The 25,984-nt window shown below is 41.1% G+C and overlaps 2 protein-coding genes and 1 long non-coding RNA gene across 11 annotated transcripts; 2 read left to right on the forward strand and 1 right to left on the reverse strand.

The window, feature by feature from the left end:
• Positions 1-1,463: 1,463 nt before the first annotated feature.
• On the reverse strand, positions 1,464-8,506 carry yipf2 (Yip1 domain family, member 2). 3 transcript variants are annotated; one of them, XM_034539261.1, is made up of 9 exons: positions 8,036-8,506; positions 7,354-7,419; positions 5,791-5,948; positions 5,606-5,686; positions 5,357-5,444; positions 4,115-4,231; positions 3,829-3,995; positions 2,036-2,218; positions 1,464-1,944 (listed from the first exon to the last, which is right to left on the reverse strand). In XM_034539261.1, the coding sequence occupies exons 2-9, from the start codon at positions 7,382-7,384 to the stop codon at positions 1,855-1,857; spliced, it is 915 nt and encodes a 304-aa protein (XP_034395152.1). In that variant the 5' UTR covers positions 7,385-7,419; positions 8,036-8,506; the 3' UTR covers positions 1,464-1,854. The 3 variants fall into 3 exon arrangements, with proteins under 3 accessions (XP_034395152.1, XP_034395149.1, XP_034395150.1); XM_034539258.1 differs by lacking the exon at positions 8,036-8,506 and adding an exon at positions 7,721-8,016; XM_034539259.1 differs by lacking the exon at positions 8,036-8,506 and adding an exon at positions 7,601-7,861.
• Positions 8,159-10,355, forward strand: timm29 (translocase of inner mitochondrial membrane 29). Its single transcript, XM_034539262.1, has 2 exons — positions 8,159-8,281; positions 9,490-10,355. The coding sequence occupies exons 1-2, from the start codon at positions 8,176-8,178 to the stop codon at positions 10,149-10,151; spliced, it is 768 nt and encodes a 255-aa protein (XP_034395153.1). The 5' UTR covers positions 8,159-8,175; the 3' UTR covers positions 10,152-10,355.
• A 7,989-nt stretch (positions 10,356-18,344) lies between these two features.
• On the forward strand, positions 18,345-23,541 carry LOC117734921. Of its 7 annotated transcripts, XR_004609843.1 has the most exons (7): positions 18,345-18,773; positions 20,055-20,202; positions 21,299-21,348; positions 21,502-21,554; positions 22,054-22,215; positions 22,965-23,115; positions 23,360-23,541. It is a non-coding gene; the product is annotated as an uncharacterized LOC117734921 (long non-coding RNA). The 7 variants fall into 7 exon arrangements; XR_004609841.1 differs by lacking the exon at positions 20,055-20,202 and having other exon boundaries at positions 22,051-22,215; XR_004609840.1 differs by lacking the exon at positions 20,055-20,202.
• Positions 23,542-25,984: the final 2,443 nt, after the last annotated feature.

Below are 25,984 nucleotides of genomic sequence, written 5' to 3' on the forward strand. Positions count from 1 at the left end.
ATTGATGATTGACCAAATTGTGCTTTCAGGTCAGTATATATTTAGATGAAAAAAGAAACACTCTGGTCACCCATTGTTGTCTTCATGAATGTTTTTATTATAGTACTGCCCAAGAGCAGATTGTACACAGTCGTGCATGGTCCAAACACTTGAGGCTTCAATTAACTGAAGAAACCTCAGCAGCATTCAAGGGTAATACATTCAGATGGTTAAACCCCCACATAGGCTATTTGGATCCCAAAAGTATGGGACATCTATGTCATGGAATAACATATTTATTAAGGCTACAAAAGCAATGGGGTCCTGTCGCAGCATTATTAATACAATGAGGGTTATTACTATAATGTACCTGTTGACTCTCTATAAACACACATTATACACAATCCTCTCTGAAAAGCAAATATAACACCTACAATACTACACTCAGGAGTGGACAATTATTAGTTCTTCATCCCTTGTTTTAATTTTTGTTTTCTTTAATCTTTTTAAATGTAATTATTTATGCATGTAATCTATTAATTATTATTATCATTCTTTCCCCTCTTGGAGTGAGCACCATTTGATGTTTGTTGTTCTCTCTATGTGTTGTACTCTGTGTGTTGTGCACCTGAATATCATGTGTACCAAGACTTCATACAGTTGAAATATAGACAAAGATAGTAGCTGTCTAAAAATGCATGCTGTTATGTTGTAGAAAAGACTTCCCGACAATCCCTGAGCATTCATGTCATTTTCATTTCTATGACTCTGCTGGACCAAAATGGCAGCCATCTTGGCAGCGCCACAGAGAAAAGCTGTGCTCCATTTCCAAGGCTGCTTTCCAGGTAGGCGACATTTCCAATGACCAATACTAACTGTCAATGACTTCACTGTGGTTTCCAGATCACTGAAAATCCATCTGTACGTACGCTATGTATAGATAGGGAGTATGAGTTTATAATTTAGTGTACATTTGGCCCGCTCAGAGAAATGCCCAACCACCCATTCATGCCATCTGGTCTGATTAACAGACAAGTTGACTATGATTTTCTTAGTTTAATCAATGTGCTAAAAAAAAAAAAGATTAGCATTGATCAATGCAATTTAGCAAAAATGTTCTGTCCTTCTGTATGAATTCATGTCACGTTAATGCACATCACCAACACCAATATATATATATATTTGCACAGGTTTATATGGATGCTTTCCTTTTTTCCTGTTCTTTTTGGCCACTTTTCTGATGACAGAGGAGGTTGTATGCTGTACAGATTGTACATTTGGATTATGTAAATATAGGGTATTTAATTGCAAAATACAGCTGAAGCTCTTGAGAATCTGATTTATTTTGCAGGTATTTGGTCAGAAACCAAAGTATATTTTTGCAACACATTTCATGGCAATTGGTTCCTTTCATGGCATACATTTTGAAATCACTGCACTAATGCAATGTTGGCAAAATGGAAAGAGCAACACAACTGACTGAATGAATGGTCGCAGCATGGTTTAATGGTTGTATTTGGTTTAGAACTTTTTACACTTTTCCCCTTACCAATGAATCATTTTTAATGTCTTCTTCTAAACTTGCACCACATCCCCAGACATCACTGTACAAATGTACAATTATTACAGTGAACAAGTGCTACTTCAGTCCCAGTAGAGCCACCTCAGGATAAATTAGACAAACAAAATTAGACAAACAATCACAATCACCCATCCCATCAGTTCATCACGCAAGGATTGAACAGATCACGCAATTAATCAACATTGCCATTACCCGCCTGCCTATACATGGTAATATATCTGCATGTGATTCCAAGCACAACAGAGACTTCCTTCATTTCCTCTCTCCCTCCTGCAGGCACTCCTTCCTATTGGTCAGTGGGGTCTTGTTGACCCTGTTATGTGAAGCGGGGGGGGTGTAGGGGCCGTTGTTGGTACATGGACCGCTGTCTGGAAGAAGTACATCTGGAAAAAAAAAAAAGGGAAAGAATTGACTATTCCCTCAAGGTTTAAATGTGTACAACTGATAGCTGATAGATCCATGTAGCTTATTTACCTTACAGCCGATAGCCAGCAGTGTGTGCAAAACCACGATGGTAACAACTGTAGCCACTGACATCACCTTGGTGTCATCACGGACAACCGGCCAGAAGGTGAGGACCAGGACAGAGCCAGATACCACCATGGCAAACAGGATCAGTGTCCAGCGCAACCACTCAAATGGAATGATCCACAGAACCTGGAAATGACAGAGTTACATGTTGGTCAATGATCCATCAGTGTGCTTTTGGACAGAACAAGTTTGGTTCATTCTATTCAAAGTGTTTAGGTTGATGGGTAACCTGCCAATCAAACTCTGGAGCAGACTAAACAACTTGATCAACTTCCCAAATTAACTGAACTCCAGGTGTGGGAAACAATAAGGTGAATCATTCACAACAAATACCAAACTGGTACATAAGAACATGGATATCTGAATTCTGTAGATATTGTATATACGCTAATTCATGTTGCGCTCCTGGCCTAAGATAATGTGAAATAAAATAAAACCTCTGCTTAAAATCAGGAAACATAGTTTGATTAATTGCTCTTAGGGCTCAATTATTGTGTAGGCATTGCAAAACATTACTAAAAGGTCCACTTTGTAACTCGCCTGATAGACAGAATTATCAATTTGTTACACTGTTTCCATCTTCAGTCTGACATTGCCTCCACTCTAATCAATTGCCCCTCACCAATCAAGAGAGGCCAATGTATCAGTCTGAATCTAAGCTCATTTTAAGTCGAGTTAAAAGAGAAAACAAACAGAACTAGTCGATGATGTTGGGCAATATTATATTTAATCAGTCGAACTCGAACTTGGTGGAGAGGTTAAATTCAAAGATTTGGACGAAGGCAACTTACTAACTGCAGGGGTCTGTCAATCATATTTCAAAAAGGTGGAGTTGTTTTCCAGTCATCGTGGAATTGTAGGTGTGAAAATGTAAACTTCTGATCACTTAAAAGGTTTTTTTCCTCTAGAAGAAGATTAAGAAATAGGGACAGATATACAAAATGGCAGACTGGTGTTATAAATAGTGTTCATGTTCTTTCAATCACTGAGAAGGGATGAGATGCTTTGAGATGCTTTGCTGGATCATAAAATACATTAATTTATCTTTACTGGTTTGATCATGCTTTTTACCAGGTAGAGAGTCTACACGTTGCTGGGGTAATTAGGGTCCGAACGACTGACGAAGTCAGTCCAAGAGGACCTTATTGAAATTTATTATTATTATTATTATTATTCTGATCTTTATTTTTGTACATTGGGCGCATCTTCGGGGTATTTGCCGGCCTCGAAAAGTCACCAGATTAAGCAAGCTTGGTGAAAATAGACGTATGATAAAGGAGTCAAATTTAAGTAAAGGTCTATGATGATGCATGTATATGTTCACATTCTCATTGCGCCACCTACTGGCTCAACTGGACTTGCTCGAATCTGCCCCAAACTTGTCGTGCTTGTTACCAGTCATGGCCTGAGGATATTGACAAGCTTATTTTCACTCAGTCGAAGCGCCACCTACTGGCGTAAGAAAATCAGCGCTACATGACAAACGGTAATACGTCCGACCGGTGGCCCTGCTTTCTCGGCCGAGCGGGCTGGTGACCCCGACTGGCGCAGATGAGCGAGGACCCGTTCATCGCTGCTCGCAGCTTTAATTTATAAATATTTCTTTACCCTTGTGTCATCTTTACACTAAAGTTGAATGCCAATAAACATAGTGCTCTATACTGGGATATCGGTCCGTGTAAAGACAGCGACCCTGACATCCATTCGTCAAACTCAGGAGAGAGGAAGGGACTCACCGAGGTGGGGATATAGATGAAGAGAGAGTAGCCGTAGACACACACCGTCTCCAGGAAGGAATAGCCCCCGATCTGCCTCTCAGCCCCCTGCCGCCAGGTCAGAAAACCCCATAAACCAATCGGCACCAGCCAGGCGTACATGAAGATCACAACTGCTGCTATTGTCACTGTTTGCGAAAAGCAGGACAAAGAAAGCAGACTCAGCATGACTCAGTGAAACTAAGACAAACTATTCAGGTATATAAAATCCTATTCAGGTGAATTAAAGAGCCTGTGGATGACTGACCTCTGTGGAACTGTGGTCGGTAGTGGTAGGAGGGGTTTCCCAGCTCACTGAGGAAGGTGGACAAGTTCCCACTGATCACTACTGAGAACACCAGCGTAACACAGATCCAAAATGGCCCTACACACACACACACACACACACACACAAATTATGGAGGATTTATTCTGCCTCTTCATTATTCTAAGCATACAAAGTAAAATATGAAAACACGTGACATATATATATCACGTTAGTTCCCAGGAATCCTGACCAAGATCTAATCCTTTTCTTCAGGAACAATTTAGAGAAGACATTTTAGCATCTTTAGCCCTAGATATTTAGAAGAACTGTGAAGAGGATAGAGGATCAATAACATAAAAGGATCACGAATTGGGGCCACTGTGGCTCAGGGTTGTTCTTCAGTTAGAGGATCAGCTTTGACCATTTCACAGAAGACAGATGTGTTGTACATGATCAGGCTGTGTTCATTTTCCCCACCGTAACAGTGTTGAGATACTTCATTTACTCTGTGATATAGAGTGACTGTACGGTTATCTTCTTATAGAGCTGGAGATGCATGCAGATGACCTCTCTTATACCTTGCCTCATTACTCAAAAAGAGATGGACAGCTATTGTGATGCACTTATTGTCTGCACCTAGTATCCACGCAGACTTAATACCAATCATACTTATTGTCTGCACCTAGTATCCACGCAGACTTAATACCAATCATACTTATTGTCTGCACCTGGTATCCACAAAGACTTAATACCAATCATACTTATTGTCTGCACCTAGTATCCACACAGACTTAATACCAATCATACTTATTGTCTGCACCTAGTATCCACACAGACTTAATACCAATCATACTTATTGTCTGCACCTAGTATCCACGCAGACTTAATACCAATCATACTTATTGTCTGCACCTGGTATCCACAAAGACTTAATACCAATCATACTTATTGTCTGCACCTGGTATCCACAAAGACTTAATACCAATCATACTTATTGTCTGCACCTGGTATCCACAAAGACTTAATACCAATCATACTTATTGTCTGCACCTGGTATCCACGCAGCCATTGCAGACTTAATATGTAGTTTAAAGGAGCAGATTATCTGCAGCCTACAACTTAACTAGATAGTCACCAACCCCTTAACACACATCTAAACATAGTGTTTAAATCCAGAAAAAATTAAGAACAATGAAAGGGAATGTATAATATAATACATTTAACACGTCACTATTGGCTTACCATATAGATCCGGGTTACTCCTAAGGTGGTGTTTGATAAAGTTTCTTCCAGGTAATGGCATCACTGACCCTTTAACTCTGTCCAGTACCTGCATCACATGATGGGGTGTTACGAAAAGTAATCTTCATGATAAAATATGTACATTTCTTCCTCCGGAATGTATTTATCATAAGAAAATCCCATGTAGAAAACTGTTCAGTAACAACTGCAGTTGTTTTCAGTGTAATGGAGAGAGGAAGGGGTTCATACCTGCACTGTGTCCACATCCCAGAAAGACTGATAGTACTCAAAGGTCCAGAAGCCACCAGTTGGTTTCTGTCCTCCTAACAACTGGAAGCACACAACGTTCAGCTGTTGTCCACTCAAAACATCAAGACTTTTTGAGAACCTATATCATGGTGACATACTGCAATCAATACATATAGTTTACACACCTCTGAACTCTCCTCCTGACCCTCCTCGTCCTCTGAGAGGTCTAGTTTCACATCCTCTCCTTCTCCTTCCCCTGCTGGATTGATGGAGTTTGAGGCAGACATACTGAGAGTGGAGGCCCCCGGGTCTGCAGACAAAAGCTCTGCTGCTTCCTCAAACTCTACAGACATGCATCAAGAAACACTGTTAATACTAGTAGTGGTGCAACATCAGAAACTGTTCTTCTGCAGGGTCTGTACCAGGAAGTCTGTTCAACTTCCTGTCTGGCTCTCTCCCTTTGCCAAATGCTGCTATTAATGGTCACTGGGAGTAGTTAACCCGTTTTCGATTTTCAAACAGAAAAACGGATTAAAACATTACAGTCTGATTTTTTAGAGGTACCCTGCATTGATGGGCCACGATCATATCTCAAATATAAGCAAGAAGCAAAAAAAGCTTTTTGAAAACAGGATCAGGAAAATTTGGTAATTTCTTGCATTCAAAAAGTAGCTTTTCAGCAGCCAACTCATCAAAAAAATATAACATATCAGTCTTTTTTAAAGACACCAATATAAACCTGTGTGACAGACTTAAAACAAACAGGACATCAACAAGTTGGCAGTGTAATTTAATAATTTACGTTAAGTGTCTCTGTAGTCACACCAAGACAAAAGGTGCAAAAACCTGAAAAGCACTTTCACCAAAACAGTGCAGATTTAAAGAATTATGTCCATAACTTGTCCACATTATTAAAGGTTGCAGTTCCTTAAAGTGTTGAGTCAGTGGAGAACATAGATATGGAGGCATTTCATGCAATATGGCCTTAGACAGAAAAGAGGATAAACCAACCTTTTCATACACCCTGCAATTATTCACTGAATCTAATATTATTTACTTGCATGCATGAATACCTCCATAATCCATTGCTGATAAAGTGTTGCTTGACTATTTGTTTTCCTTGCAGTAAAAGGGGGAATAGAATAGAAACCTAACTTCAGAGTTTTTTCCTAAGACATTCGATATGATGATTCAATGTTGTCTCAATATGCATTAATGTTGAGATTTCAATCACCTTATTATTTTAAGTTACAATTCGATACACACCCTTCAGTTGTTTTCCTTTACCTTAAGAAGCACATCATTTCAAGTCTCATTTCAAATGAATTCTTCTAAACAACAGTAAAACCAGATTGCAATTCTTTAATCGCACTCCCTAAAACTGAATCAGATCTATACTTTTATTTATTTATTAATAATACTGCTACGCCTTCCTTTACAGAAGTCTGTCAGGAAAACACATTCCCTTTCCGTTTAATCTGCTGTAATTTGACGCCGTGACTCTGCTAACTTCTTAGTCATTTCCAGTCAGTCTTGTGTGACGTTGTCCACAAACCCTGTGCATCTGGTAGAAGCTATATTTTGATATGAGATACATTCATTCCAATTTGCCTAAAAAAACATTCCTATACATATTGAGACAGAGCCACATTTAGACTTGAGACATGGAGTTGGGGAGGGAATGGAAGAGGCATGCCAGACATCAAGCACTGCAGCAGTACGAAGCATTGAGATGATTTAGTCTTTACCTTGGAATTGAAGATCATGAGGACTAGCCATGGCTTCAGTGATCGGACAGCAATCTCATGCAAGACCTAGGAGAAGATGAACACTCAGGTCAGATACATACACATACTCGGGCTCCCTGCAGGCTAACAGGTCATCTCTAAAGATCAACAATCTGTTCAAGCAACAATCTCACAAACCAACATATGTTACTTTTCAGTTATAATGCTGCCATAGATTCGTACTGTCTCCAGAAACAGGTTCACCGACCTGCCGCAGCAGGGTGTCTCTGGTGATGGAAGCTGTGACGGCTAACGCTTTACTAGCTAACGTTAGGCTCAATTCACACTCGCGCTCATATTTCTCATTTGTTTCAAGGCATAAACGTACCTAATAGTACATGTAGGCTAATGCATTGACGGAAGGAAGTCATACACTGCTAACGCCTGTCTTCCTTAACAAGCGACGCAGCTCTCAGTCTGGTCCACCTTCTGGGTAGCGTTTCAAGTCCACGTCATCCAGTAAACAAAGCTGTCACGTGAACCGTCTTCTTTTTCAAAAGGTTGTTAATTTTTTTAAGCATACGGTGTAATGCAAAGTTATGCAACACATCGGATGACTGTTCAATCTACAAAATACATATTTACATAATGTTGTTACTGAAAGCACAAAACCAATATATATTTAAGTGACAGCAAACGGAACCTTTGCGAAGTAGTTGCTTTCTGTCGGAAGATTAAAAACGATTCACGTTTCGGGCGCCATTTTGCCTTCATGTGAGCTGTCTTCTGACAGCATGTTTGTCCGGCGTGAAGGTGACCATACTAGTGAATCAATCCGTTGAAATGGCTTCGCTGCGTGTGGTGAGGAGAATGTTCTCCGCTGCGGCAGAAACGGTAGCAGCTCCGGTTACAAGCAGCAGATGGGAGAGGCTGAAAAACAGTAAAGCAGGTGAGAAGCGGAGTGACCGAAGGTTAGTTAGTGTCAGGTAAACGGTGTCCCGGTTTAACAGGCGGCCCTGTTAACTAGCGACTTTCGACCGAACATGTCTGTTGTTGTCGTAGTTCCGGCAGCTGTTGAGAACAGTAAGAGAACACGTAGCTGTCCTCGTGAATGCCGTATTGTTTTATTCTTCAATTCAATGTCAAACCTTCTCGTATATAGTCTCTGGTCTAAACATACCGGACTAGACTGCGTAGAGTCTTGTAAGGGAAAGAGTCCACTCGATTTGAAACGTTGCGTTTTCTTTACGTGTTGAAACAGGAAGTAAGCAAATTGCCCTTCCTTTTTATAATAATGTTGGTAAAATAGCAAAACACATAATTGACATGGCATTTGGAGCCTGTTTTGTGCAAACACGTGTCACGTAAAAAAAACTCTGTAGTGCAGTAAATATATAAATATGTTCACTTAATTGTTTGACATCTCTGTTCTTGGCTGGTTGAATTCTTAATTGTGTGGCTTTGCTTTTCTTGTGGCCTCTAATGCGTTAGTGTCCACATTGTGTATATTTACCTCATGACAACATCACAAACATCTTCCTCATTAATTTGCAGCACTTTAAAGACGTTTTGAATTGTCTGATTTTAAACAGTTGACTATTTTGTTTGAGAAACCAGCAATATTGTAAAGTGCGTCAACATGCTCCATGGTAGTCGGCAGTGTGGTCACAAGTTGATCTGGTTGCCCTCTGCCATTCGCGCGACTGCTGAGTGTTGTACGTTATTCCGTTGTATACCTACAACAGAGTAAACTGAGGCGATCTTGGCGTACTGGTAAGGTCTCCGACCGGTCTTTCCACCCAATGATATGAGTTTGAATCACGTAAATTGAACATATTTATATATCTTTTTTGTCTCCCGGTTTGTTTTACTCTACTACAAGTAAAAAGCAGAAATGGTGGTGAATATGGAATAGTATGCTTGCCTAAAATACCCATCCCTAATAATGTAAATGGTAATTGTGTGGAGGAAAAATTCCTTTTAAATTATAATTCAGTTCTTCACTCGTTTACAACTATCGAGTTACTAAGAACTTAGAATGAATTGGTAATACACTGACGAATATATCTGGTGCAACCCAATGTGGTGCCTTGTGTTTTGGACACTGGGCATGACTAATTGACCTTTCTTGTGCTGTTTATTTCCTTCTGTGTGTAGTTGGGTGGTGTCGTGACCTGGTCTCTGACTACAAAGAGGCATGTCGGGAGATTGTTGTTGGTTCATGGGAGCGACCGGTCAAAGCCTCTGTATATGCCTCTCTGCTGGGTGGGACCTGGGCTTGTTTCTACACAAGACCTGACCACTCGTCCTTTGAAGCCACCCTGCTGGAGTACTCCAACCAGCTGGGCCTGCTGTCACCATGGATCCGCAATGGGACCTCAAATGGCCACGTACAGAGTCTGGTGAAACTTCGTAACGAGGGACGGCTCCAACATACCAGCTTGGGTCTGCTCTCTCTGGTTTACCACTCTGACTACGACCAAGACACCACACTGTACGAAGCCCAGTGCTCCAATCTGTCAACACCCTGGAGGGAGCTGCCTCAGCGGATACTAGATGTGGGCTTTGTCGGCCGCTGGTGGGTGCTCGACTCAAAGATGAAGGACTATGATGTGAACGACGATGAGTTCAAGCACCTGCCACCACACATGCAGGTGACGTTGCCACCTGCTGTTCAGGAGGTGGAAAGGAGCGAGAGGTTGCACAAAGAGTCCTGGTTAGCACTGCAAGGGGGGGAAGATGAGAAAGAAACTAATATACTGGACAGAAAGGAAGAGGGCCAAATACAAGCACTGAAAGAGAAGCCGACTCGAGCCTAAATGCTATCTGGACGTTTCTAAACTGTGAATTGCCAATTTCAAACGGCAGCTTTGATTTGTCAAAGTCCAAGCATCCCATTAAAATCCTTCGCTATGATTTTATTTATTTACCTGTTTCTGTATCACAAAGAGGTAGATTATATATATATATATATATACCATGAATCATATGTCAATAAATGTGCCGATTATCTCCAGATCTCATACTGTTGTTTTGTCTCACAAATCCAATAAATTATAGACAGATTTTAAGAAGCAAACTTAAGCTGCATGATGCCTGTTGTTCTACTCTTAAGAAATAATCACTTCCCTTCAAACTGCCTTTTTGGTTATTCTAATTTAGTATTCTCGAACATTTTCCTTATACTGCATATCATAAGGTTTTTAGAGTATTAAGAGAAAGAGAAATGTAGACTTTTATTAAGGAGCAGTGAGCTGCAGTGAAGCAACTGGGGGTTCAGTGTCTTGCTCAAGGACACTTCAACATCAGAATCAGCTTTATTGACCATGTATGTGTGCACATACAGTACATGGAATTTGACTCCGGTTACATGTACGCTCTCATCGTACATACATATTTAAATTACAAATGACAGGATAAATATAAAGACATTAAAGACAACAATAGCAACATGTTGTCTTTAACTCTCTCCTCCTTCTTCTTCTTCCCTCCTCAGGCTCCTCCTCCTCCACACACGTCACTTTAACATGCACTTTAACTTAAACACACGTCACATGTAACATACACTTTAACTTAAACACACATGTCACTTGAAACACACACCTAAACACTTTAACGTTATTTGTTGTCCGAGCACTTTATCTTATACTTAAGTTAATACACACTTTGCACTGTTGCTGTCGCGTTGATTGTTGTTTGTCATGTCTAATGTTGCACCTTTCCGCCAAAAAAAATTCCTCGTTTGTGTAAACATTCCTGGCAATAAACGGTTTCTGATTCTGATTCTGATGTATGTACAATATAAACAACAGTGAATTGGGGATGTAGTGCAGAAAGTTGGTAAGTAGTGCAGATGGAGGTGTCTGATTAATTGTTCAACAGAGTGACGGCCATTGGGAAGAAGCTGTTCCTGTGTCTGGTGGTTTTGGCGTACAGTGCTCTGTAGCGCCTACCAGAGGGGAGGAGTTGGAACAGCTTGTGTCCTGGGTGTGAAGGGTCTGCAGTGATCTTTCCAGCCCGCTTCCTGACTCTAGAGGTGTACAAGTCCAGGATGGAGGGCAGGCTCGAACCAATAGTTCTCTCTGCAGACCTGACTATCAGTTGTAGTCTGTCTCTGTCCTGTTTGGTGGCCGATCCAAACCACACAGTGATGGAAGAACAGAGAACAGACTGGATGATGACGGCGTAGAACAGGATCAGCAGCTTCTGAGGCAGGTTGTACTTCCTGAGCTGGCGCAGGAAATACAACCTCTGCTGGGCCTTTTTCTGGATGGTGTTGATGTTGGAGGCCCACTTCAGGTCCTGGGAGATTGTGGATCCCAGAAACCTGAAGGTCTCCACCACAGACACAGTGCTGTTGAGTATGTAGTGTTGGGGGGCTCCACTGTCATCTCCACAGTTTTGGCCTTGTTCAGCTCCAGGTTGTTCTGACCACACCAGAGGACCAGCTGTTCAACCTCTCGTCTGTACGCAGACTCATCACCGTTCCTGATGAGGCCGATGACCGCTGTGTCGTCTGCGAACTTCAGGAGTTTAACAGACTGGTCCCCTGAGATCCAGTTGTTAGTGTAGAGGGAGATGAGCAGTGGGGTCTCCTGTAGTACGTGGCCTTCCAGGCCTCTCCAAACTGACGAGGGGTCGTTGGCTGAAAAACTTTTTTCCAGTTTTCCAGTGTAGCTCTTCTTAGCTACCTTGATCTCCCTCATCAGGGTGTTTCTGGCCTGGTTGTACAGAGTCCTGTACCCACCTCTTTAGCCCGACGAAGCTGCCTGAGTCTTGCAGTGAACCAGGGTTTATTGTTATTGTATGTGCAGAAGGTTTTAGTCGGCACATGCATGTCCTCACAAAAACTAATGTATGATGTCAGTGAGCTCATTCAGGTCTATAGCAGCAGCCTCAAAAACACTCCAATCAGTGGAGGCCAAGCAGGACTGTAGCTCCAGCCATCTCCTCACCGTCTTCACCACAGGCTTTGCAGATTTTAGTTTCTGCCTGTAGGACGGGAGAAGATGAACCAGACGATGATCAGAGAGTCCCAAAGCTGCACGAGGGACTGAGGAGTATGCGTCCTTTAGCACAGTGTAGCAGTGGTCCAGTGTGTTTTTGTCCCTGGTGCTACACTTAATATGCCGTCTGTATTTAGGCAGTTCTTTGCTGAGGTTTGCTCTGTGGAAGTCCCCAAGAACAATGAGCAGGGAGTCTGTGTGTTTGTGCTCCGTGTTGGTGATCTGCTCATCCAGGTGGATGGACGGGAGCGCAGTTCGGAATCCCCGCTGACGCATCTTAACAAGCGCTCCTAAGCGCTTTCCCCGTCGGCGTCTCCTGCAAATTCCGAGAAGAGCCGCTGCTTTTGCAACCAGAATCTCTGTGAAGCTTTTCCGGTTCAATGAAAAGCGGTGAAAAAGTTTGACCGGTCGATTGACGAAAGTTTAAAAGTTCCTCCCTGCTGAATGTGATCAGAGAGGGAGAGCTGGAAACGAGACAAACAGAAAAAGTACGAGAGAGCGCAGTACCGAGGCAGCCATCTGCGGCGCCATCTTTACTCTGGGATCTATGGGATTACTGAATTCAGGATTACTTTTCATACTTTCTTATTTTTGTCCCACTACTATAATGCTGTAATGCTGTCAATGAAATGCATCTACACATGTAAAAGGAGCATTTTATTGCTTATTTAAACACTGAAACACTTATGGCAGTAGCCTATGTCTTCAGTCTTTGGCATGTTTCATAAAATACAGCATAGAATATCCAACAAGGTACTAATTGTTTGATGTGAAATTAACAACTAATTATTCCTAAACTAAAATATTCAACGAATACATGGAATACATCTCACTTGACTTGGTAGTGCCTTTTGGAAGTATAGCCTACAAACTTAATGTGAAACGCTGAAACTAGAATGCATCATCATGTAGGCTATGTGGCAACAAAAATATTGTTAACACTGTACATTAAAGTGGAATTGTGAGGATTTATAATACTATTGTAACTTCTAACAAGGTTTATTAAGTATTAGAAGTGGTGGACATGATTTAGTATCAGTTCAGCATTCATGGTGCTGTATGCCTCCATGGGTCACACTGCTCCAACATAACATACATTCTAAGTTTCTGAAATGGAATTATGTCTGACAAACACGTTATAGTAAAGTGAAAATGCACAACTTATTCTTGGTGGGGATGTTTGTGATTACGTAGTGAAGTCTTTGTCTTTGGGAGGATGATGTTTTCCCACATGGCTCTAACGATGTGAGGTTCAACATGTTCTGTGAGAACATGGATTATGTTAAACGTGTGCTGACCCTGCATGTAGATCACGCTGCTGATGACATCAGTTGAATGATAACTTTCTTCATCCTTTTTGGCCGCTCCAAATACCCGTACCATAACACCAAGAACAGACAAGCATCAACATCCACTTGGCCACAGTGTACATCTTCATCATCAGAGAACATTCAATGTTATAGTCCATGTTCTCACAGACAACATGGACCTAGTTGTCGGAACCACGTGGGAAAATGACTTTTCCCCCATAGACAGACATCACAATGCAATTACAAATGTCTATATATAATATATAAAAAGAGGAGAAGTTGGCATTGACAATTATTATGATTTATATATATTTCCTGTTGTACTTTACTTGTGTGTTATAGATCATGGACTAGGTAACATCACAGTGCTCTCAGCTCACACAGCCATGCTTTAAGCTGGCAAAGCCTGTAGATCATTTGATTCATGTGTCTTTTCATGTGATTAGCATCTTCTCCTCTTCACTTCGTTATATCGGTAAAATTACCAATACAAGAATGTAAAAAACAAAAAAATAATACTCAAGGAAAAGCAACAAATTGTATTTAAAGTACCAAAAGTTAAAGTACGTGTTCTGCAGTAAGATGCACCCTGTGGTTGACATATTATTATATCTGACATTTGTGTATTATTAAATACAGTTATAAGAGGAATTCTCTCTGATTTCTTAAACTTAACAAAGACATCATAGGCCCTTTTCATATTGTATGTGTTTAATCAGAACAGGACAATGCTTTCCATGGAACTGTCGTGGTGTAGAACATAAGTAGCATGGAATGGAACACTGAAGTACTAGAGTACATGTACTGGTATGTATTTATACCTGATTACATGTTGGGCTAACCTTAAAGTGTGTAAGTGAAGCACACACAAGATTAGTACAGCGCTGCTGCCTTCACTGTCACTTGTTCACTTTGCTCCACAGAGGCCTCTGGTCCTTTTTGCTCCCGGAAGCCAGTGATGAGGTAATGTACTTATTATGTAGCGCTGGAATCATTTTGTTTTATACAGCCCACCAGAGCCCTGTGCTCCCAGAATGCAACAGCCAACCTCAGTGCTGCTCTGGGCCAAGACAGCTGGGAGTTAGGGTATCCCAGGATGCACTGCTTTCCCTCTCCATCTGTATACATTTGTCCCATGTTACTACCTTTTCATCAATCATATTTAGATGTAGTGATATTTATATACAAACTGCTTGTCATGTGTGAGCTTCACTGTGCCTGTCCCCTGACGTCGCTGGATTCACAAATGCATATTTAAAAAAAAAAAAGTTAATTATCTGTAGACAATCAGATGTCTCCTTCATTCATATAATCTTCACATTTGGACAATATACTTTAGCCATCTTTGTGTTTATTGTGCCACTAACTGGAGGTTGTATACAAATACAATATTGTATTTCCTAATCACTTGAATCATGTGTTTTATGCAAATAACAACTGTAGATTACTTTAACAAAGTAAAAGGATATAGTTGATGATGATGATGATGATGAGTATTTGAGTTCAATCAAATCAGCCTATCATGATCGTGAAAACTCTGAAACCGAGATTTTTCCCCTGACAATAATACTAATATAAAAATGTCATATCGTGACACCACTAGTCTGACGCTAGAAAAGAGATATACCATGTACAGTCCATTTATCATGGACACTGTACCTTCTACGTGATTGACAAGTCCTTGGGGAAGCTCTACTTCTTCATCCTCATGTTGGACAGGCTGGACCATAAAGTGACTCACTCTCAACTCTCGGGGTACAAGTAGTATTACATATATATATCTCTGCAAAACCATACATCAATGTTTTTGACCACATTAACACTTGGACCTCTTCCCATTCTGTTGATAACTAGAATGTTGTCCAGATCTTATACACACTGCACCTTTAAACCACAAGATTGTAGACATACTTGTAGTGCTTGAAATTAAATCAGCAAGCTAACACTATTATAACAGCAGGTATAATATTTACCATCTTCATCGTCTAGTTTGCTAAATAATGCTTAACACAAAGTAGAGTTGAGGCTGATGGGAGGGTCATTAGTTTTGCAGATATTGCTTATTAACCAAAGAACTGGGCGAATTGAAGTTTTGACCTAATGATGGAGCTTAAAACCATCAAAATGTATCCTGAATGGAACATGAATGTCTGTACTAAATACCACGGTGATCCATCCAATGGTTTCTGAGACATTTGACTTGTGGTGGCCCTATAGGAAAAGTTGAGATTTGTTTTTGAGGGCCAAAATGGTGAATTGAATGAAAACCGACCATCCCTAACAAGCTACACTGCTAACATGGCTAAGAGATGTTATGACTTCAGCTGGGCTGTTTGTTTCTGTTAAACATGTATACTTATTAATGTAATTAATTTCTTGAAATATAAACAATATTTAACATGTGTGCAACTGTTGTATCAACTGTAGTTCATATTTTAGCTTGGTAATATTTAACACAGCAGTTTCATGAGCAAATAGGTGAAAATGTACAAAAAGCTGAAAACATGGTGTTGTTGCTTTGTCTCTGTCGCCTCCCTCTTGTGTTGCATCCTTTCAAGCTTTCTCTGTGTGCATCGCCCTCAATCTTTGCCTTTTGACCTCTATCGACCCCTGCAGTCCCATCCATCCAGCCCCCTCCTCCACTCAGACAGCGAGTCTGTCGGCCCTCGGGGTCACTGTCAGGTAGTGTTTGAAAAACACAAGACCAGATTGGAGAGACGAGGGACCACCTAATCGTCCTCAGAGAATAATATGCCACATTTTCATATGGGGAAATGACTATTTTTAACAATAATTTAACATTGATATGATTGTTGTAATTTCCTCCCATCTAATGGTTTGGAGTTCTGTCTGAGTTCTGAAGTCTGTGTGGACCTTTCTGTGAGAAAATTGTGATGGTTCATTTTGAAACAAAATCAGGGATTGTAAATCTACTATCTCTCTTCATGCCACATGAACACATAAAGCGTACATGAGGCTGTGCTACATATTTCTAGCCAGCACATTCATTTTCTGTCAGCTGTTATTAAGCCCATGATGGATGTTGACATTGTACTTCAACATACTTCAATGCTTCCTTTAACTGGACTACACTTGCTATCCCTTAGAAGGGAGAGCAGGAAGTTATGGAGGAGGCAGGAAAAAAAAATGAAGGGGGTGGGGATGTCTGTCTGGCCACCATGTTGACCTCATTGACCACAGCAGGACCAGTCTTGTATGCGCACACACACACACACACACACACACACACACACACACAGCAACCTAATCAATATGTAACTAAAGGAGGGAGGATGATGGAAGGAGTGGGGGATAAGTAGCAAAAGATGGAGGAGGGTAAATGTACGATGTAATTGAAAATACGGTAAAGAGGCCAGTGTTTGTTGATGGATACAAGTCACACAACCAAATTCTTCAATGACTATAATTTAATTAAATGTGCCATGCGCTGGGATGAGAATATTTACAGTAGCTTCAAAGAGCATCATGTTCCTGGATTAAAGAAAATCTAAATGACATGTGAAAGAACACAAGGGAAACTGTTGCATTTAAAAAGGAATATCATATTTCAGCATGTTGCTAAAATAAACTCTAGCCAAATTAGTGTTCAATCAGTGTCTCAATAGATTCAGGCTTTCCTTCAGAAAACGAACATTACCCTCACTAACAGTGCTGACGGTGCTAACAGTGCAAACAACGCTAACTGTGCGAACAACGCTAACGGTGCTAATGGCGCTAACAGCGCTGACATAGACAGAGTTTACTTGTAAACACTCCTCTGCCGGTGATAGCAGTGATTTTTTTTTGTTAGATGCACGCCATATTATCTGCCCAGAGAATTGTTTTGTTGCTGCTTTTGATATTCGTCCTGATGCAAATTTTAAAAAGGCACTATATTATATTTCTTTCATTCCAGACTCATGAGTCCATCAAGCAATAAACACAAATATAACAACAATATATAAAATACAATACAATATAATACAATACAATACAGGGACATAGGTACAATTACTGCAGTTAAAAAGTCACTTGTGGTTTAAAAACATACAAACACTTGTTCCAATGTTTCCAGAAACGGGAAAAATACCTTGTATCACTCTGTGTTGGCTCAGTTAAGACTTTTATAATTACATTTTCTGAGTCATTTAATCGACATTTAAATTTGTATATATGAATACACTACTGTTTTATCGTGTTTTTCTTATGTAGCCTAGCAAATGGGCTACAATTGTATTTTGTTGTGCAACAACCCGTTGCATAATGACAATAAATTATCCTTGTATGCATGTAAACAATTGTTTGACAAAATAATACATGCAGTACTGACTGGTGCATCATCTACTAAGAAGATGAGAATAAATACAAACAGACAGGATGTGCAGCTGCATCAAATGGGTTAACTGTCTGGGTCTACGAGAGTGGGAAGTGTGTGTGTGTGTATGTGTGTGTGGTGTGTGTGCGTGCGTGTGTGCGTTAGCGTGCGTGTGTGCGTTAGCGTGTGTGTGTGTGTGTGCATACGTGTGTGTATTTGGGGGTGTCAGTGAGTGCAGCCCTATAATGTTAGTCAGTCTTGGAGTGTGAATATGTTTGAAGGTGGCAGCGAGGGAGCAGAAGGAGGAGATAGAGAAGGAGGGCAAAGCTAAAGAGGAGTGGAGGAGGGGTGTGTGGTAGACAGAGAGAGAGAGAGGGAGGGAGAGAGAGAGAGCAAGAGAGGGGGGAGGAGGACTGTGCACAATGTTCATTCAAACTGACAGAGGCTGTGTGTGTCCTGGTTTGTACTTCCCATTGCTCCACAGTCAGTCTCTCTCTCTCTCTCTCTCTCGCTCTCTCTCTCTCGCGCGCGCGCGCCAGACAGTCTGCAGTTTACAGCAGCAGTAGGAAGACACCGGAGAGGAAGAAAGAAAGGGAAAGAGTGTGACTAACGGCAGACAAGGAAGAGAAGGGTAAGAAACAAGTAGAAGGGAGGAAGAGTAGGGATTTGGGGAAGACAAGATGAGTGAAAGATGTGAACAGAGGAAGAAAAAGAGTGGCGGCTTGGGAGGGGTCAAAATATGGTTAAAGATAGAGGAATGCAGAGAAAGAGGGATGAAGACACCACTGCTCTTTCAAAAGATAATGTGAGGTAAGTCAGTTTACACCTTTATTTCATTCATTTGTACAGGTTGATGGTTGTGCATGTATCAAGGCTCTGATCCCAGAGCAGCCCTAATATCTACTTTCCATTGTCACTATGGGAGAGGCTGCTTGTCGCCAGACATGAATGCGATGTGACAATGTGTCAGCGGATGTTTGCTGACACTGATGCATGATGCAACGCCAAGGAGGAACGCCCAGAGCGGCAGGGGAAGAGAGGAGAGTTGAGCATGGAAGTGGATGTAGTAAAGGACACATTCACACAATGGGATTTTCATTCATGAAGGCTGCATGTGTGTGAGAGTGTGCACAAGAGTGCATTTGTATTTGAGTAGTATATTTGTGTGTATGCTTGTGGTCGCCTGCATAGATAGGCATGCTCCATGTGCTGTGTGTGTGTGTGTGTGTGTGTTGTATGTGTGTTTGTGTAGTCTTCTGGGGACATAAATCTGTTTTCACAATCACATTGTTGGGACTCGCTTTTCTTTTGTGAACATAACGAGAACAAAATGCTTGTCCCTATAATGTAAACCGTTGCATTTTAGGGGGAAGACTGTGTGTGTGTGTGTGTGTGGGGGGGGGGGGGTTTGGCTGTCCTGGTAGAAGTGAATGACAATTAGATTAAAGTATTGATCCAGTCTGGACCAGGTAGCAAGACGCAGACATTGGTCACACACCCGGCAGCAAAGGGGGTGTGTGGGGCGAACAAATATGTATAATCATTAACAGTGCATTTATAGGCAATGCATACATCTAATGTATATGAACTCTGTTTAGTCTTCACACAGATGCCCATTAATATCTGCATGTATCAATAATGTTAAGCAAAGCAAATGTAAACGTCTAATTCAGAACTACTATTTTCTACACACGCAAAGTAAATATATAAAATCCACTCTCACTCACACACACTGGGAAACCAACAGTTTCCCAGTAATGGCGGTGCCTCCCTTGAACTCATTCACCGAGGGTCACGGGTTCAAGTCCCAAGTGAGGGAGGGGGCGCAGCGACTGGGAGGGAGGAAGGGAAGGCGGGAGGGGGGCCTCCGTTCACTCACTTACCCAGCCCACCACCCACCCCGTGTCTCTCTTTACCCTCCCCCTATTGTATATACCTCACAGTCCTCACCACGTCTTCTCATTCATACACACATGCATCCCCACTCAACAATGCACACACACAAAGGAAGTAGTGTAAATTCAAGAGATACAACCTTGCCATAACACCACCCTGTATGACTGTGTGTGTGTGTGTGCATGTGTGTAAGAGGCATGAATGTGTGGCATGTCTTATCTGTGCGTTCTCTGTGTGTATGGAGGTCACGAGGTCCTGAGCCATGGGTGTTAAAGAGGAGTGGGGTTGTCTCAGTCGATGGTGGTCGGCATGAGTCCTAAAGGAAAGCCTCACCAAGAAGAAAGTAAGATGATGTGTTTCTTTTCACAGCCCTATCTAACAGGGAAGTGAACTGAATGTATCTATGCTCTCGTCAGGGCCACCAGACTCAGTTGACAAAAACATTATAGTACTATATATACTTTTAGTTCACTTCCACCGTCGGAAATATAAACGAAATATAGGGTAGAGGTTTCCTGGGAAGCTCAGATGTGTCTGACAACTTAGCTGATAACAATCAAGGTCTGAACTGCTGAACGCTTCACATTCTAACAACTAACACACAATTTTGCAGGCAAGTGGTCGAGTGTCTTGCTCAAGGACACGTGGGGAAAAGCTAGAAATAGTCCACGCTGGATCAAATCTGACACATTTACCCACAATACCTTGCGTGCTCGTGTGGCACGCACGCACGCACACACGCACACACACACACACACACACACACACACACACACACACACACACACACACACACAGCCTCTCTTTCATAGGAAACAAGAGTGGCTAACCTTTGACCTTTACCATTCAGCCTGTCTGGAAAATACCAAGCCTGGGATCGATCAACACCCCTCTAACCCAGACAGCCCTCCCCCTCCCACAAACACCCACCCACCCGTATAATTCTCTCCACTCACCAGTGACTCTCCTCCCTCCTTTCCTTCTCCCTCTCAGCCTTCTAGCCATTGCACACTGAAAGTCTTGCTAGTCATATTTCTTGGCATTTGGGGACATGTTTCAACAGCTTAATCAAAAATATCTTTGGTGGCGTCCCTTATTGAGCAATTTTAAAATAGGTTCACACACGTGATTCAAAAAAGCTCGTACTGATTGGGCAAACAATTTATGATTTACAGTCTTGATTATGTTTTGTGTCACGCTCATTTTTTGCATTTGTTTGTTTGAATGGAACTTTAAGGTATGTTTGAGGAACTCTTGACATATCTAGCAAGTTCTGTGATTATGGCCCAACAGTTATTGACTTTGGTCGAGTTGTGTGCAAAATCAAATTCATTGTAATAATGATAATAAACCATCACAAACTCAATAGGATTTTTTAACCCTAAACATAGCACAAAGGAGACTTAAATAACTGGTATTTCCTCCGTTATTTGTTTCAGATTCATGATGCTTTTTGTTTCAATTTGAAAGGCCGACCTTTCAAATAAAGGTAATTCATTTATACCTACTTTAGCAGGATGAAACATTGAATACTTGAACTACTTTTTTATTTTAAATGTGTTTGCGTGTGATGGGCATACATTTGTTTGTTTTATTGATTACTACTGACCAAATATCTGTCATTTCTTTGGAACTGTTTCAGCTGTAACTACATGTTGAGCCCTGTGTTATCAAGATGTCAGCTGTTAAGTGCAGGTAAGTCCATCTAACCTATTACCAAAAGGTAATATGTGGTAGAAGATAAACTGAACATTTACAGAAATCAGAATCCTCAATCCAGTCACTAGGGTGAGGTTTTCCCTGTTAGTAAAGTAGGCATTCTCAATTGTTTTCTTAATCTGTCTAGTGTACATAAAATTCATAAAGATACCTGAAATGTTTATAATAATTATGCAGCAGATATTCCACTTTACTGTTTTTGCATAATAACACATTCAAATTCACCCATTCCCTTCATCATTTGAGAGAGCTTCCATTGTTGACCAAGCCCTACAAAATAAATGCTAAACATGTGTTCACCATGCTTTTCCATGATAATGCCATTCAGAACCATTGATGAGATTGGATGAATTGGAGATCTTATTTATTTATTACAATGCAATTTTTAGAAAAGTCTCCACAATAAAAAATTTAAAAAAGGATATACTGTATGTATCCAAAAAGAAAAGAAAGCTCTGCCAACTGGTGTCAGTAGGTTTGCGGTCCTCTCCATCACTGGCCCAAGTGTATGTGCACCTGCAGAGCTCTTGTCTCTTCATGTTCCCGCCCCCTGGGTCGGCCCGGTCAGTGACGGCCACTGGAGGACCTCGCTGTCAGTCAGAGTGTTTCGAGTCTCGGGGAACATTCAACGCTGTCGGTGAGTTTGTGACTCAGAGAAACCATCGAGTGTTGAGTGTACCCTCACGCTTGAGATCACACACACGGCCGAGTCTGCAAACACTGACATACTATAAACATGTGCATAACTTCACTCACATCTTTACAGCATTTAGATATTATTTAGGAGGATGGACACAGGTGTAACTCAAAATGCATACCAGCTTAGCTTATTCAATTGTGTGCATGTTCTGCCATAAGCTATGACAATTCAACATGTTAAGAACTATGATATTGAAAAGATGTTAAATAATTCTCATTGAAAAATGAGACATCACCTTTAAGTTCAAGTTCAAACTGATTTTTAAGCAGTATAATATTACTATGTATCACAATTTCACATTAATACATTTCCATCACATGTACTCCTTCTGCTACTTGGATGAAACGTCGCAATAATTAGGCAAAGCATATAATTACAAAGCATATTAATAGCTCATTACTTTAACACAGTTAACAATTACACAAGCTAAGTTTAACTTTGTCATTACAACAAGAAAACAAAAAAACTATTCCCATTGTTGTAAGATAATATTTCTCCATGTTCTCTGAGTTAAAAGTGTTACTACCATTGCATTGACTGTGGCAGCTCTGTCTTCCATACACATATATGTTATTCAAGGACGCTGTATTTGTGGAATGCTAATAAATATAACTGGTCTGTAAAGATGTGCTGAAGGTGCTCAAGCATTACTAACCAGAACAGTATTTCACTTGAACTGTGAACAGAAATCCACGGGAACAGGTTTCAGCTGCTCAGAAAGCCTTATGTGGACTATCTTGACTGCTCTGATCTAATCTGACTGGCGCTGACCAACTCTATTTTAAGGGTTGGGACTAAGACCCGGTTGACAGTACATCATGCAAATGAAGCTCTAGTGTAAGTTCAGTCAAGAAGACGATACTCTTGTGTGCTTAGAGCTGTATTTATTACTTATACATCTGCCTTCCTCACACATGCTCACTCATAGATTTCATTGTCTGGGGTTGTCAATCATGATATCAGCTGTTCTGATCAGCTGGTCTCTTCTATCCAATAGCACAATGACATCATTAGCCGATGCTGCTGTCTCTTTTAAATATCATTGTCTCTCTACCTCCCCCTCCCCATCTCCACCCATCAGCTTCATCAACTCATCATTCTATCAGCCTCATCAGCACCAGGTCTGGACTCCACGGGGGGTTTATCTTGATGCCCCTCAAGGCAGACACCTCTCCATTATAACCCCTATAGAGTCTAAGTGCCAAAGACTGTCAAGTCTTTATCATCACATATCATCTGTTAATAATAAACTATTATCTTTTCTCTATCTGACTGGTCTCTCCTAATTGAAGTGGTGTTGGCTGCTTCCTTGTCAAAAGGTTAGCGGGTCGACTTAGCCATCTGTTATTCACACCTGAATGGCTGCATCTACATCTATGGTTTCTTGCAAGGAAAACTCCAACAATGCCGGTTCCCAGTTCACATTCATCGCTGTCGGTGGGTTGGTGATACGGTCAACTCGCTGGTCGATGAATGTCAACCGTGGTCGAGCATAGACACTTATCCTGAAGCGCTGTCTTCATCATCGGCCCAGTTGATGGTTTGTGGGTGAATACTTTCTTGATAGGAAATGTATTGTGAAAGTGATCAAAACATGAATAAAGACTGTGATGAAACAATGTTGAAATGGTTGTGTACTTTGTGTTGTAACAATTGTACCTGTAAGGAAGGGTTGTTGAAAAAAAATATACAGCTGCTTTGGAAATATATTTATGAAAATATATTTATTTATTATATAGCTGACAAAAAAATAAGATGTTTGGAGCAAAAAAATAAAAAAATAAAAAAAATTTAGAAGATGAAGATTGGAAATGACACATGACTCCCAAGTTGTATAGGTCTATGTCTGTGAGAGTGTATTATTGCATTGCATTTAGGATCTTAACAAGAGGTCTTTTTTGAGTTCCAACAACAGTTTTAAGACACTTCAATTAAATTCAGTTTATTTTATATAGCCCAAAATCACAAATTACCCTCAGAGAGCTTTACAATCTGTACACATACGACATCCTCTGACCTTTGACCTCACATCGGATCAGGAAAATCTCCCAATAAAAACAGGAAAAACCCTTTCAGAGGGAAAAAGGGAAGAAACCTTCAGGAGAGCAACAGAGGAGGATCCCTCTCCCCGGATGGACAGACGCAATAGATGTCATGTGTACAGAATGAACAGCGTTACAGAGTTACAGCACATTCAATGAATATGACAGAAATTATGAATAATTAGTAGTAGGTATGGACCACGATCCAGATTTCCACAATCCATGAAACAGAAGGAGATGATTGTAGTTCTTAGAACCTGAGGGGACATTTTACCGTTTCAGAGTAGTTTCTCTCCCTGCACATTCGGAACTGTGAATGACAAAAGTGTGTTGTGATTGGTCGAACACATGAGCCAATGAAGCAATGACAACCGCCATTTAAAAAAAACTAATTAGCTGTGTAAATAAAAGAAAACACAAAACAGCAGCTTTAAGGAAAGGAATTGAGGGAAAATACAGACAAATGAACTGAAGTGAACTAATTCATGAACACACAGCCACAGAGAACATGTGAGAGCTGACCCAGTAGTATACAGCAAATCCACTAAGCCGAAAAACAATAAGCAATTCTAACTGAAATCCCAAAAGACACTTTCATGGCGGCCATTTTGCTTGCATTTACATGATTGTAGCATGACAGTTATTTATTTAACCCTACATCACTAAAAAATTAAAGAGAGCTTGTAGAACGTAGTGAACTCACCTTACACCGATCTCCAGTTGGACATGTGTACGAGCGGTGCTGCCGGGCTTACGTCACGTCAGCATTGTGAAGTGACGGCATATTTCGGAGGATCGGCGGTTCTATCCCCGCCTCCGCCAGTCCATGTCGATGTGTCCTGACACGTAACGCCAAATCGCTGTTCCTGTGGTAATGGGTGTAAATGATTAGTTAGAGTCCTGATGGGCAGGCGGCACCTTGCATGGTAGCCCCTGTCATCAGTGTATGAATGGGTGTGAATGGATGAATGATGACATGTAGTGTGAATTAGCTTTGAGTGGTCAACAGACTAGGAATGCGTACAAGTGACAAGTACAGTCCATTTAACATTGTAGACTTGTCTGATCTCTCATGTAGTGAAGATTTCCCTGTTGTAATCTAGACTCGATGTCAACAGGAAAATAAGGAATCACTAGGAATCATCTGGCCATGGAGACTGAGTAAGAGATGACCGACTTTCAGTGGACAACCAAAAGATGATCCCTGTATCAACTGTGCTTGGTGTAGGTGTTGGAACCTGGGCGATAATCTTTAGGGTGGGTTTATCAGCAATGTCAGTGACAAGGGATCCTCCTACTGAAGGGAGAACTAGTACTGAACATGCAGCTTCTCCTCACGCTGTTCAACAAGTGTGTCATGTGTCTGTGGTTTCCCATGGACAGTCATTGTCCTTATGTCATTGTCCTTTACAATTATCCAGTCTTTGTTGTGACTCTACAAAAGATCCCAAAAGTTTAGATGGAGTTTAGATACTTCATGAAACTTGACATCCAAAACTTCAGCATCCAATAAGCACAACGTATAATGTCTAAGGGTAACACATGTTTTGTCCCTGTAAGCTGCCAGAGGAAACGGGTCATTCAGATCAGAAAGCCTATTGACCGACAGTGATGACACATGACTGCATAGCTCATAAGAACGCAGATGCTGATTATGTTAGAGG

The sequence above is a fragment of the Cyclopterus lumpus genome, chromosome 8 (genome assembly GCF_009769545.1).
Source record: "Cyclopterus lumpus isolate fCycLum1 chromosome 8, fCycLum1.pri, whole genome shotgun sequence".
NCBI lineage: Eukaryota > Metazoa > Chordata > Actinopteri > Perciformes > Cyclopteridae > Cyclopterus > Cyclopterus lumpus.